The following is a 14,076-nucleotide window of genomic DNA, read 5'->3' on the forward strand; positions in this document are numbered from 1 at the left end:
AGGTTCTACAAAAACTTTCTGTTCAGGGTGTATGGTTCTGTTGTGATGCATTCACTGTCCACGGTGTCTTCAAGTGTCTCACCTCTGATGATGAGCTGAGCCTGAGTCTGGAAGTCTGTGGAGGAGAGTTTGACTTCGCCAGCCTCCGACAGCTTCACGTCTCTGATGGTCAGAGCGTGAACACGACCTGCCACGCGAGTCTTCACCTGCAGGGAGGAAACACAGTGCACTGTAAAAAATCAGTTTGATCAGTTAATTTAAATTAATTCATTTACTTAACGTGAGAATCAGCTGATTCTACACTGTAAAAAATCCTGGTTTGATCAGTTTATATAACTAAAATTAAATTAATCTCATTTAATTTGATTAGATTTTTGTTTGAAGTAACGACGTGTTTTCATCACAATGATAAATGAAATGATTTCAACCTCTGATTGAACAAACGTTAACAAATGTTCTTTCAGGACACGACTCGGTGAAAGGAGATTCTTTTGCAGTGTTTTGTAGTTGATTCTTCTTAAAAAGGACTTAAATCATAAATCATAATAAATCTCTAAATAAACTTTGTGGGTGTAAAAAGTTTAAATCGACTTTAAATTCAGTTTCATGAAACTTTAAAGCATCAAAGTTTGACTGAAGCTTAAAAGATGAATTTAGTTGTTTTGTTCTCGTATTTTAAGATTACAGTCTTTAAATGTTAGCAGGCTAATGCTAACATGCTAATGCTAACTGTGGCTCTGTCTACATATAAGGTGGTGTGTGTTAAAGATAACAGCTCTGCTATCTGTGATTATTTTTAACTGCTGCAGTCTGAAGCTGTGAACACTGTAAAAAATAACTTCAGTCAGATTTGTTTTAAAGTCATTTGATCGTCAAACATAACGACTGTTTTCACCTCTCTGCTTTCACATGAGTGAAACATGATTCACTGACATTTAAATAAAGGTTGAGTGATTGAATGAACGTCACAGAAACACATTATGAATAGATAAGTTAATGATTTAAAATTATTTTAAGAATATTATCAGACTTTAGGACTGAGAAGAGACGAAATGTTTTACAGTGTTTGTTGAAGGAGACGTAAGAGGTCGGTCAGTCTTTGGTTTAGTTTCCTCTCTGAAGCTGATCTCTGTGTCTGTGGTAACCGGCTGTGTCTGTGGTAACCGGCTGTGTCTGTGGTAACCGGCTGTGTCTGTGGTAACCGGCTGTGTCTGTGGTAACCAGCTGTGTCTGCAGACGTAGATGTTCTAAAGGATTCCTGGCCTCAGTAGAAATCAGTGTTTGTCCTGTCGGGCTGCGCAGAGGCAGGATGTTGGAGGTGGTGTGACGTGACTCACCCGGTCACTGGCCTCCATCTTCTGTCCTCCCAGGAACCAGTCCACCGCGATGCCCTCGTACGACAGCTCGCACTCGAAGGTGGCCGTCTCCCCGGCCGTCACCGTCACGTCCTTCAGAGGAGACACCAGCCCGATGGAGCGAGCTGCAGGAGAACAAGAGGACATGTTTAAACGGACCAGCATGCATCTGTCTGACTGAGCTCAGGTTTGTTTCAGAAAGTTTGTGGAGCAGCAGAGTGGTGTGTGTGTTGGTCCAATCAGAGAGCGGCCGGACACTTCAGATAAAACATCTAAAATAAACTCAGCAGCTGATTGGATGAAGACTGATAGACACTCGACACCGTCTGAGACTAGTGTGACAGAGAAGAGGAGTGATATCCAGCCTCCTCGTGTGCAGCTGCACAGAATCATAAACCTGCTACGATTTAAAACAGTGAAAACTCACTCAGTGACCCGGAGGTGAGAAATCAACTCAAATCATCTTTTAATGTTCTTTAAGGAATAAAAGGTTTTTTATTGAAGAAGCTTTCTGACCGTGGAGTCGCAGCTTTAATCCTCTGTGAGATATCTGCACCAATCAGAACGCTCTTCAGTTCATGGATCTGCAGCGTTTTTAAGTCGCTCATTCACAACTTATACAAATACAATGTAAAAGAAATAAGTATGGGCCCCTTGATTCATTGAAAATCAATAATAACTGACACTGTTGAAAACATGAATATTTGATCACATGAAGAAAATGAAAGTCGTCTGTCTTCAGTAAAGAACTGATATCCTTCATTGTGGTGCATTGTCCTGAGCTGTACAGGCACCTCAGAGTATCAGTGTCTGTGTGTCTCTACGTGGTTATCACGTGTGAATCTGCTCTACGCTGCAGGAAAAGAAAAGCAGCAGTTTAAACTGAGGCTTGTTTCGATGTTTAGCGGTTGTTGTTAGAAACCCAGCAGCTCGATCAGACAGACGGCTGTGACAGGTAAATACACAAGAGCTGCTCTCACCTTTAACTCGCAGCTGAGCGTTGGATTTGGCGTTGGCTGCTGAGAAGTCGACGCCTCCGGCCATGTCCATGCGGACATTATAGAGGATCAGCATGTGTTTGGTTCCTTCCTCCTTGATCTCAACATCCTGAGAGAGAATGACATTTAACTCCACATTTTACAAACTGCTACATCAAGTCCTGGATTCAAAGTACACAGGCGGGTCCCCTGGTGGCCAGCCATCAACCGAGACATGGACAGGTATAAAATACTCGTATTAGTTTAACAACACCGAGATGTACTAAAGCAGAAGTGCTCTTTCTGTAAAGTTGCTTGAGTCAAAGTGCTTTAACGAACAGAACATCTACAGAGGCAGCCTTTGATCTCTGTAGATGTTCTGTTTCAAACATTTTCTATGATCACATGTTCATCACATGCTCATTGAAAGAGTAACGGCTGTTTGGGAGTGTCTGAACATTCAGCTAAACTCATGTTGGTGTTGTTGAACCCGTCAGTGGCCTCTGAACGACTCATTCGTCATGTGGTTGACTCACAGGAGACTGATGCAGAGCTTCTCCCTTCAGTTTCCAGTTTCCGTGGACGTCCTCTTCTGAAATCTCCGTCTCAAACTTGGCTGTCTCCGTCTCTGTCACCTCCACGCTGTACAGCGGACGTACAACCTTGATGTCACGCTCTGCAGAGGACGAGGACCGGGGGGGACAAGAAATTAGTGAGAGTGAACAAAGTGCTGCTGCCCCCTGGAGGCTGAAGTGTGCATGTTCATTAACACACAGCCTCATGTTTGATTCATTATTAGAGTCTAAACGAGGAGCTATTTAGACAATCCAGGCACTCTTATCCTTCCACTGTTTTTATTTCCATGCTTGTTTCTGAAGCCTTAACAAACTTTTTGTTTGATGCATGTTTGAGTCAGTTTGGTTCTTGTGTTGTTGCTGTGGTTAAAGTCTGAATACACTGAATAACACAGTGTCTTTCATGCACATGGCGGTCCTCAGGGCTCTGTTCTTGGTCCTCTTTTCTTCTTACTTCATTTGCATGTCATTGTATTAATTCAAACGCCAAAGTGATTAAGTACATATGAAGTGATTATTACATATATTCAGAATTAAATATATCCAGGTGACATAATTAAAATCCACTGCTACACTGATGATACTCTGCTTTACTTTATCACTCCAAGATATTGAAATTTGAGGCGGTGAAATCTGGATTTCACGTGTAACATTGGTAATTGTAACTCTCACTGACCCCGAATCTGTGACCCCTTAAAGTTTGAAGGCCCAGTTTTTACTTCTGACTCTGTGCTGTCTTTTGATTTCGATAGATATGATCAGAGAGGGTTGGGTAAAGGTGATTGTTACTGTGCAACCGTCCTTTATCAGTAAAGTAAACTTTAGACCCAGTGATAGATCCCCGGAAACATTGACTGTTACTTCATCACCGACTTCCCCTCACGTATCTCTGAAGGACCTACCTTCAATGTTGAGGGCGGCTGTGGTTTTATCGGAGCCACAGTCGCAGGTGTACTCTCCGATGTTGGCCTTCTCTGCCTTCCTGACTGTCAGGATGCGCTTCTTGCCATCAGTGCTGATGGCGATGTTCTTGGAGGGAGTGATCTCCTTACCGTCCTTGAACCATTTGACATCAGCAACAGCTTTGCTCATTTCACAGACCAGCTTCACCTCGTCCTTCTCCACGGCTGTGTAGTTCTGCAGCTTGGTGGTGAAGTACAGGTCGCCCTCTGCACAGACAAAAGATGTTTAGAGAAATAAATCTGGTTTTATCCCCGACTGATAACTTCTTGAAGGCTGTTTTCTGCATTAGCAAACACTCAAACCAAACTTTCAAACCTTTATTTAAAGTGCCCTGAGTAACACAAGAGACAGAACTTAGCGAGTCAGAAAGTTTCAGGTTACCTGAGCAGGAAAATACAAACTCAACTAATTTTTACAAAATAATGTTTCCATCAAACGGACACAGTCTGAACTTATGAAGCGACACTGACCGACGACAGTGAGCATGGCAGTCATGGTCTTGTCCATGGCCTCCACTTTGATCATGGAGGTGTCATCGATGGTGACCTCCTTGAAGGCCAGTGTGTGGATCTTTCCATGGTCCGACATGTGCACCACCTTGCTGGGATGCAGCCGGACGTCGTTTTTGTACCAGACCACCGTGATCTTGTCGTGGGAGAGTTCCACGCTGAACTCAGCCGTTTCCCGCTCTTTCACCGTCACGTCTTTAATCGGTTTGACAAACTCCAGACGAATTCCTGCCACAGAAGAAAACAACAGTGTCACATCTGATAAAGAGAAGACATTTTAAAAGGACAAAACCAGGGTCCAAACCAGTGAACGTAAGACCTGCCTGAATCAATGTGAAGTTAAAACAATGTGTAATTTGTCGCTGACCTTGTATGACGAGTTTGCCCGTCGTCCTCTTGTCCTCAGCCTCAAACATGTACTTTGCCTCGTCGTCGTACGCGGCCGATCGGATCAACACAACATACATGTTTCCCTCCTGGATCATCTCGTACTTGTCGTCGCTCTGCAGCTCCTGAGAACCTTTCAGCCAGCGGAAAGTCTTCGGCGCTCTCGACAGCTCGACCTCGAACCTCGCCTCGTCCTTCTCGTACACCTGAACGTCACTGAGCGGCGTGAGGAAGTTCAGAGGAAGCTCTGCAGGAAGAAAGCTTTTTACTTTGACGCTTCAGGACTAAAGTAGAACTTTCAGAGTACTATTATTATTATTTAGATGCAACAGTTTTTCCTCCCTATGTGAAGCCTGTAAGGAAACAGTTTGTCATAAAGCTCCATAAAGTGAAATATTTGGTATCAGAGCTGCTGAACTTCAGATTTCAGGTTTGAGCAGTTTGAAGCTTGTCTGGGATTTAAACATGAAAACATGCCTGAGAAGACGAGCTCAGGGGAAAGTAGACATGGGATACTAAAGTGTGTGTCAACGTGGCTGCAGACTGTGCAGACCACCATACCTTTATAAACTGTTTTAGTGAACAGGAAGGAGCCATTAAAGTATTTCAGATCATGAACTGAGGACTGAGTGCTGTGCTGGCAGAAGGTGAAGGTTAGTGCTGGTTTACCTTTGACCTTCAGGTTGGCTGCACACTTGGCGTTGGCGGCTGCGTACGCCACCTCACCAGTCATGGGCACTTTGCAGTTGTACAGGATCAGAGTGTGTTTTCCTCCCTCCTCGATGATGTCCACATCCTGTCAGACAGATACGTCATTATTAACCGAGCAGAGCTTTGAGAACGTGTTTGTTTGTGTCAGGTGTCTCAGCTGCAGCGCTCACAGAGGACGGGCTCAGGACTTCTCCGTTCAGTTTCCACTGGCCGTGCACGTCGTCCTCAGAGATCTCCACTTCGAAGCGAGCCGTCTCTCCATCGAACAGCTCCACGCCGTAAATCGGACGAACCACCTTGATGTCTCGAGCTGGTGGGTTCAGAATAATAATGCTTTTATGATCACATTAAACAGAACGTCAGTCCTCTCAGGAGCTGGATTAGTCAGCAAATGAACAGCCTGATGACTTTTACCTTCGATGTTGATGTTGGCCATCGTCTTGTCCGTCCCACAGTCACATACATATTTGCCTTTATCGCTCTGCTCCACCTTCTTCAGGACCAGAGACCTGCGTGTGCCCTCTGACTGCATCACCACCGTCTTCGAGGAGACGATCTCCTTCTCGTCGCGATACCAGACGACGGGGACGTCTTTGCTGAGCTCGCAGTCCAAAGACACCTCGTCTTTCTCTGTGGCCGTGTAATCCTGCAGCTTCACCACGAACACGGCGTCTCCCTCTGGAACACAGTGAGAGCGGCACAAGGTGAGTTTCAGGTAAATCCAGGCACGCAGTTTGCCGCGTGTGCGTTACAGAGACTTAAAGGACAGAGATAAGAGCCCTTAATATCACAGCTCGGTTACAATGAAAGGATCGGAACATATGATCAGTTAGTTATAAAACACGGAGCGAGGCGAGCTGTAATCAATCAGATTAATCTTTAACTATCTCACGGATCAAGTGAACAACAGAGATCAATACACCTGTCAATCAAATCCTTCATGCTAAACGCTAACTTCAACATCTTACAAAGAAAAGTGTTCAAAGCACTGATGGACTCAGTCATGGTTATTTCCTGTCTGACACATGGTGAAAGATGGAAGAGAGAAGGAAGGTGTGTCGTTACCTATGACTGTCAGTTTTGCCATGGAGTAATTTCCTTTGGCCTCTGCCTTAACCTGGCAGGTATCATCGAGAGACAGACTCCTCATTTCTAGAGTGTGTCTCTTTCCTTCCACGTGTATGAGCACCGTGCGGCTCACGTGGAGTTTCACTTCGTTTCGGTACCAAACCACCGGCACGCTGTCGTGCGTCAGCTCGAGCTCAAAGCGAGCCGTTTTACCTTCTTTCACTGTTTGGTCCATAAGCTGCTGCACATATTTCAGCCTCATGCCTGCAATACATCAGGTCAGTGCACACAGACAGGGGGGGGTTTGTCTCCAACTTTAAAGCAACAAACATGTAAAGACAGCGTAGAGGAAACATGAAGGCTGCGTCTCACACTCACACTTACCTTCCACGGCCAGCTGAGCGCTCGATTTCTGACCCAACACCTCGACGGTGTACTGAGACTCATCGTCAAACTCACAGCTGTTTATGATCAGCATGTGTTTCTTTCCATCATCAATTATTTCATATTTAGGGCTCGGGGTGACGATCTCCGCCCCCCTGAACCACATGACCTTTGACACCTCCTTGGTGATGGTGCATTCAAACTTGGCCTGTTTCTTTTCAGGCACAGAAACGTCCTTCAGAGGGTCAACAAAGCCCATCTCGATCTCTGCGAGGAGGTGCGAATAGTTGAACTGTTACTCACAAAAGCAAAAACACAGCTCACCCTGTCTTACCTTCTGACAGTCCTTCGCTTTCTGACCCACACAAAGAAACAACACAAAGCAGCGTGTGCGTCATCTCTGACAGAGCAGTACCTTTGACGGTGAGCATGGCGCTGGTGACGGCGTTCAGAGCCTGATACGACACTTCACCCGCCTGGTCCAGCTGCACCTGTTTCAGCGTCAGGAAGCGCTTCTTCCCTTCAGATTTAATGTCACAGGTCTGAAACACAGACACACACACACACACACACACACGTGAGTTTCAGGTCAGAAGAATACTGAATGAGTCGATCCAGGTTTTATTCTGGTAGCTTTAAAACCTGGTCTTGTAATGGCTGCAACAGAATCCTTGATGGCTCAAAGGTCGTCCACTAAAAGTTCTTGTTGTTTCCACTGACAGGCTCAGATTGTTATTCTAAGTGTGTGACAACATGACAGAAAGGATCCCTACAGAGATAGACCTTTTTGTTACAGAGGAAGATGATTGTTTTAACCACACACAGACGTTACATCGCTCTCTGCACACACACCAGACTCCATTCAGAAAAACACTGATTTTACAGAACACAGGAGTGATGTTTAAAATCCTTACCGGAGATCTCAGCAGCACCTGGCCCCTCAGTTTCCACTCTCCAGCTACATCATCCTCAGATATTTCTGTGTCAAACTTGGCCTCCTCCTTCTCCACCACCTCGACGCTGGACAGAGGCTTCAGGACCTCAGCTTCACGCTCTGAAATTACACAAAGAGTGAACATGAAACACTTTCTGGACACGCTCATCGCGGCTGTCTGATGTGGATTTTTCACACAAACCTCCGAGTGTGAGTTTGGCCGAGTATCTGCGGTCCTCCACCTCGATGGTGTAGTCCGAGACGTCGTCTGGCTGGCAGTTCTTGATGGTTAGGGTCATGTCCTTCCCGTCTTTGTTGATCTCCACCTTGTCAGAAGGAGTGAGCTCGTTTTCTCCTTTGAACCACTTCCAGTTGGGAGTGTCCTTAAACAGCTCACATTTGAATTCAGCCTTGGCCTTTGGTTTCACGTGCTGGTCTCTCAGAGGCTTCACCAGCCAGTCTTTGATGATTTCTGAGGGTGGAGAGGTTCATGATCAAGTTTAACAGTGATTCTGATCAAACAGCTCTGAGGTGAAGACTGACCAATCAGAAACAACGGAGCTCATTGGCATACAAGAAAGTTTTAAATCACTGCAGACATAAACCAGCTCTGAGCTTTACCTGGAGCAAATTAAAGTAGGCACCACAATAGGATGGGTTACATCCACTTCCTGTACACACTCTCTGGTTGTCTGCTGTTAGTGGTTTATTATAAATGTATGATGTTGTCGAGTTAATCTCTACGATATCCCGCTGACTGCTCACCGATCACTTTAACGTTGGTCGTCGTATTGACGTCCTCCTGTCCTTCTACCTCACATGTGTAGGCGCCGCCGTCATCATCAGTGGAGTTCTGGATGGTCACAGCGTGCTGCATACCAATGATATTAATGGCCACTTTTCCCGCCTTTTTCTTCAGGACGGCGCCGTTTCGCTTCCAGACCACATCTCTCTCTTTGTTCAGCTCACAGGTCAGGTACATGGGCTGACCCTTCATACACGTCGTCTCTGGTTCCAGTTCTTTCAGCCACTTCACCGGCAGCTCTGCACAAAGACACGAGGACGTTTAAAAAACAGTGTTTGCAGAACAGTGACAGCTTTCTTCTATCGTGTTCCCCAAACCATACCTGAGTTTGAGAACTGTCGGTGCCTTGTTTCAGTCAACAGAGAAGTCAAACTTCTCAGATACTTTGATCATGTGAAAATGTTTGTGTGGATTAATAAACCTGGTGTGTTTACCTTCAACAATGAGCTTGGCCGTGCATGTTATTTCCTTGCCAGCGTTCCTGGCCACACAGGTGTATTCACCAGTGTCTGACAGCTGGACATCAATAATGTGCAACTTGCGATCTTTTCCATCAGCGGTGAACTTGTGCTTGGGGCCCTCGCGCAGGTTGCTGCCATCTTTCATCCATGAAGCGATGGCTGTGGAGGGTGAGACCTCACACTCAAAATCAGCAGAAGAGCCGATGGACTCGGCCTCCTGCAGCACGATGTCCTGGATCTTCTTCACAAACTTCAGAGGGACAGCTTTGAGCTTGAATCCTCCGAAGGGTTCCTCTGGTGGTGACGGGCCTTTTCCTCCAGGCCTCAGGCCTCGACCCCGCCCACCATCACCAGGAGACGGGGTTTGTCTCGCTGCAACATCACATACAAAACTCATAATGTTAGTTTCAGACAGTAGGATGGACAATAGGATGTCTTTGTGCCTGCCGTGAATTATCCATCATTCAGTCGACGTAATCTCACATTGTTTTAAGCGTTAGCAGTGCATTTAAGATTGTGTTTACTTCATCATGCACTGTCGCTCTGTATGAGCTTTGAAAAGGATTCTCTGAAGACAACATAGACAACAAACAAACAAACAAACAAACAAACAAACAACACTCAATGAGAGAGACCAACTGTTAAGCTAATTAGCAGAACAAAAACAACCTACCTGTTCCTGCTCACTGTGACACAGGGAACAACCTGACTAAACATTTGACCTTCTGTTATTACTCAGAAGAGAAGCACTGCTTCGACGGGATGCCGTCACACACACACACGCACGCACGCACGCACGCACACACACACGCACACACACACCAGTCCTCTTGTTTTAAGACTGAACACAAACAGCCTGTGAGACGGGTTGGCACAGACAGCAGACTGTTAGTACACGACTTCTACTTTCTCTAAGTCATACCCCCAAATCCTCGGCCTCGGCCTTTGGGTGCCTCCTCTGACGGTTTTCCATCTGGACAAGACATAATAAGACGATTGTCTCTGTTAGAGCTCACTGTGGATGTAAATGTTCCAGCAGAAACCAAGACCAAGATTTGAGCAATGCTAACAGAAAACATGCTAATCAATAGAACAACATTGAAGTCACATCACACAGAGGATGAAGAGGATAAAGATGGAGGGACTCTTGTCAGATAGATCAATAACAAGGTGATCAAAGGGACGTTCATGGATGGATGATGATATATCGTTACAGTGAATCACATGACCACGAGTGAAGACGAACACTGAACACTTAATGATCGATGTGATCGATGACACATTTATGGACAGATAATTATATGATTGATGACATGACAACATCAGGACGATGGATGGACAGATGGATGATTGAATGCACGGTTGATAGATGATCAGATGGATCACGAGGTTAATGTGATGAAGATTAGATGAGTCATCTGAGATGGATGAGGCGCTCCAGAGTCACTTGATGAGGATGGTTTTTGGCCTTCGTCTCACCTCGTTTGCCACCAGGGACGACTGGAGTCTCTCGTGCCCCGTCCACCTCTCCACCTTCCCAGTCCTCTGAAGGAACCAGCTCCCAGCCCCAGGCTTCCTCTTCTTCCTCGCCTTCCATTTCTTCTGCCTCCTCTTCAAACACCTCTTCCTCTGGCTGCGTGGGAACCTTCTTCATCTGCACAGCTCCAGGAGAAACCTCCTTTACCAGGGGGACTCGCCCTTTACCGGGCCTCTCTGGTTCTGCAGCCTCCTCGGGGGTTGCCTTCTTTGGGACCTTTTTCAGTGTTACACTTTCAGTTGAGTCTTTGGGGGAAACTGTTTTGGGAATCCGTTTGACCTTTTCAGCGCTTGGCTTCCTTTCAATGGGGACGAGCTCTGGTTCTTTAGGTTTTGGCGATGGCGTCTTTTTCAGCTCAACCTTCTTCAGTTGCTCAATAGGTTTGAGGGGCTTTACCTCTTCTACCCTGCCTTTATCTACTTTAGGAGATGGAGTCTTCTTGAGTTCAACTCCTTTCTTTAAGATCTCTGTTTGTTTCGGTGGGATCTCTTTCTCCGCTTCTTTCTTTCCTGGTGGACTGGCTTTTCTTTGTTGAACAGCTGGTTTCTCTTTCTCCTGAGGTTTCTCATCCTCTTTTGTTGGAGCTGTAGTCTTCTCAACCTTCCTGAGCTGCTGTTCCTTCAGGTCTTTAGGAGTGTCACCTCGTGGAATTCGACTGGACACCTTTGTGTCTGCAGGCTCCTGTCCCCCTTCCCTTGAAGCTTGGTCTGGCTTTTCTTCAGGTTTGATGACTCTGGTGACAGGCTTCAACACGGCCTGCTCTTTCTCTTCAGCTGGTGTGGGAATAGTTTGAGGTTTTCTACAGAGCTTGTCTACAGGTTTAGTTTCCTCATCTTTGGGTACCTTATCAACCTTTTTCATCTGCGGGGTCTCTTTCTGGTCTTCCCTGACTTCAGGAGTGACCTCTGGACTCCTAACGGGAGTGTCTTCATCTTTCTTGTGTTTAACAGCAGCAGCGGGTTGATCCCGCTGTGGTGTCTCACCTCTCTTAAATGGAGTGCGTTCAGAATCTGTCGTCGCAGCACCTTCTCTCTCAGCTTTTGGAGGTTCAGCTGCCTCTGCTTTTTGAGGCTTTTTGAATGGTTTCAGTGTCACTGCTTCTTGCTCCTCGTCTTTTTTGGGCAATTTCTTTATTTTCTTTTTAGTAAAATCTGGCTCAGCTTCTTCGTCTTTTGGGACTTTTGGCGTTCGTATCCATCTCGATTTCTCATCTTCTGCCTCCAGCTTCTCAGGCTCCTCCATGCGTCGCATTTCAGATGTCTCTTCAGCTGCAGTGAAGACTCGTTCAGTTCTCCCAAGTGTTATGAGCTCTCGATCTTCTCTGTCCCAAAGCTTCTGTACGGTCAGTTCTGTATCATAATGCCTCACAACCTCGACCTTATGAGTTATGACTTCCTTCTCTGGCTCCTTGGGCTTAGTTGGCACCTTTTTCAGTTTGATCTTTTGCGGTTCATCTTCTACTTTCCCTGATTTTTCAAAAGGCTTCAGTTTGACTGATTCTTTCTGCTCATCTGTCTTTGGCAGCTTACTTATTTTCTTCTTCTCTACATTTGGCGTCTCTGGTTCTTCCTCTTTCGGTGGCTTTGGGGTTCTTGTCCATCCTTCTTTCTCTGCTTTAGGAACAACTGCAACCCTTTCAGCTTCCTCAAAATAGCCTAACTGTACCGTCTCTTCCTCTGCAGTGAAGACTCGCTCAGTTCTTCCGAGGGTTATGACCTCTCGATCTTCTCTGTCATGAAGTCCATGAACCATAAATTCTGCATCTTGCCGTCTCGTCACCTCTGCCGTGTGAGTGACCACTTGTTTCTCAGGCTCTGGAGGTTTAACTGGAACCTTCTTCAGCTTCACGATCTCTGGTTCTGGTTCCTTCTCTTTGGGTTTTCTGGTAACTTTACCCTTCAGCTTTGGTGATTCGGGTGTTTTTACCTCCTGAACAGGAATTTTACCCTTTTGCTTAAGAGCCGGCGCTGTGGTTGAGGCAGTAAACACACCTTATGTAACATTCACATACAGACACACAGGAAACTGAACGTGTTTACAACTAAGGACTCACACACCAAGAAAACATGAAACAATACATATCTGTGTAGTTTATGAGGGATATGACTGAAATAGCACCAAACTGCCTTTTTAAAATAAAGCTAACATTTGTGTACCTTTAGTTGGTCCAGGCGCCGACACTGGTTCTTTGTCTGCAAGAATTTAGATAAGATCAACATGAGTATACACAATACAAACAGTGTTAGACATGAAAGGATTCATCAAACACAAAGAATGATGTTTCATCTTTGGAGACAAAGAAAGTGCGGCATGTCTTTGTGCCCAGAACAGTTAGCTCTGTACGTGAGCTGTGAAATGGTGAAATGGTGTTCATGGTGTTCTGTGACTGCTAACGTACCAAGTTACAGAAAAGTTAACTGCACATGCATCAAGAGATGTCTCAGTTTAAAGATACTGTGAACATGAAAGACTTGGACTGGATTGAAGAACAGGATATTAATGCCTTTGTGTTCAAACATCAGGCCAACACGTGATGACTGAATTAGACAACATGCATTTCTTAATTAAATGCTCATCTTTGTTAGAAGACATAAGAAATCCTCCGACGCCCCAGACAAACAGAGACACGAACATATTAAAGAGATGTTACCTTCAGGAGGAGCGATTTCCTCTGACACAGGAGAGGGCTCAGCCTTTACGGCTGGTGGAGACGCTCTCTTCTCCAACGGTGCAACTTGAGCTACAAGAATGCCAACTTAATTAAATCACTGGCAAAGATCTGGTGCACAGAACATGCAACAGCTAACAGATACTGAAACACAAAATGTAAGAATTCAAACAGATTCCTTTGAGGCAGGACAACACTGATAACAAACAAGAGAAACTACCTGCTGGAGAAACAACCTTTTCTACTGGGAGCTTTGTTGTTGGTGGAGATGGTTTCCTTTCCTCTGGAGGAGACACTTAGGAGTACAAGATACCAAAGGTCATGACCAAGAGAGCAGAAGACATGAAAGTTACAGGACATGAAACCAGAGAAGACAGGGCGAAGCTGTTGAACGTGAAGAGAGGTGCACGTTCACAGAACAGATTCAAAGTAATCTGTGACAAAAATAGAACCAGACATTTAAAAATCTATGAACACAAACAGAGGACAGTGTGAAGGTGAAAGATCTACCTGCAGGGGGAGCAACTTTGGCTGCAAGAGCAGCAGGAGCTGAAGGCTTTGGTGCTGGTGCAGACGGTTTCTTCTCCTCTGGAGGAGACACTTTGGGAATACAAGATGCCAAGATCACGACCAAGACAACAACATGGTCAATCAAGACAGACAACTGCACTGAAACAATGCAAGATAAGACTGGGGAGATCCCAACAAGTCAGTTAACATACAGACATGTAGTTTACAACAC

The 14,076-nt window shown here is 45.5% G+C and overlaps 1 protein-coding gene across 1 annotated transcript in view; it reads right to left on the bottom strand.

Moving 5' to 3' along the window:
* Positions 1-14,076, bottom strand: part of LOC138591995 (titin-like) — a 170,653-nt gene that overhangs the window by 93,051 nt on the left and 63,526 nt on the right. Inside the window, 23 exon segments of the mRNA XM_069662571.1 lie at positions 83-206; positions 1,338-1,480; positions 2,336-2,462; positions 2,869-3,008; positions 3,810-4,076; positions 4,341-4,607; positions 4,747-5,013; positions 5,436-5,562; positions 5,648-5,787; positions 5,892-6,155; positions 6,543-6,809; positions 6,930-7,196; positions 7,345-7,471; positions 7,844-7,983; positions 8,066-8,335; positions 8,629-8,907; positions 9,103-9,501; positions 10,052-10,102; positions 10,609-12,633; positions 12,823-12,858; positions 13,317-13,406; positions 13,555-13,629; positions 13,845-13,934. Coding sequence (XP_069518672.1) covers positions 83-206; positions 1,338-1,480; positions 2,336-2,462; positions 2,869-3,008; positions 3,810-4,076; positions 4,341-4,607; positions 4,747-5,013; positions 5,436-5,562; positions 5,648-5,787; positions 5,892-6,155; positions 6,543-6,809; positions 6,930-7,196; positions 7,345-7,471; positions 7,844-7,983; positions 8,066-8,335; positions 8,629-8,907; positions 9,103-9,501; positions 10,052-10,102; positions 10,609-12,633; positions 12,823-12,858; positions 13,317-13,406; positions 13,555-13,629; positions 13,845-13,934 — 5,982 coding nt within the window.

This window comes from Semicossyphus pulcher, unplaced genomic scaffold, assembly GCF_022749685.1.
Source record: "Semicossyphus pulcher isolate SPU_LCO1_2020_fin unplaced genomic scaffold, fSemPul1.0.p SCAF_15, whole genome shotgun sequence".
Classification (NCBI taxonomy): Eukaryota; Metazoa; Chordata; class Actinopteri; order Labriformes; family Labridae; genus Semicossyphus; species Semicossyphus pulcher.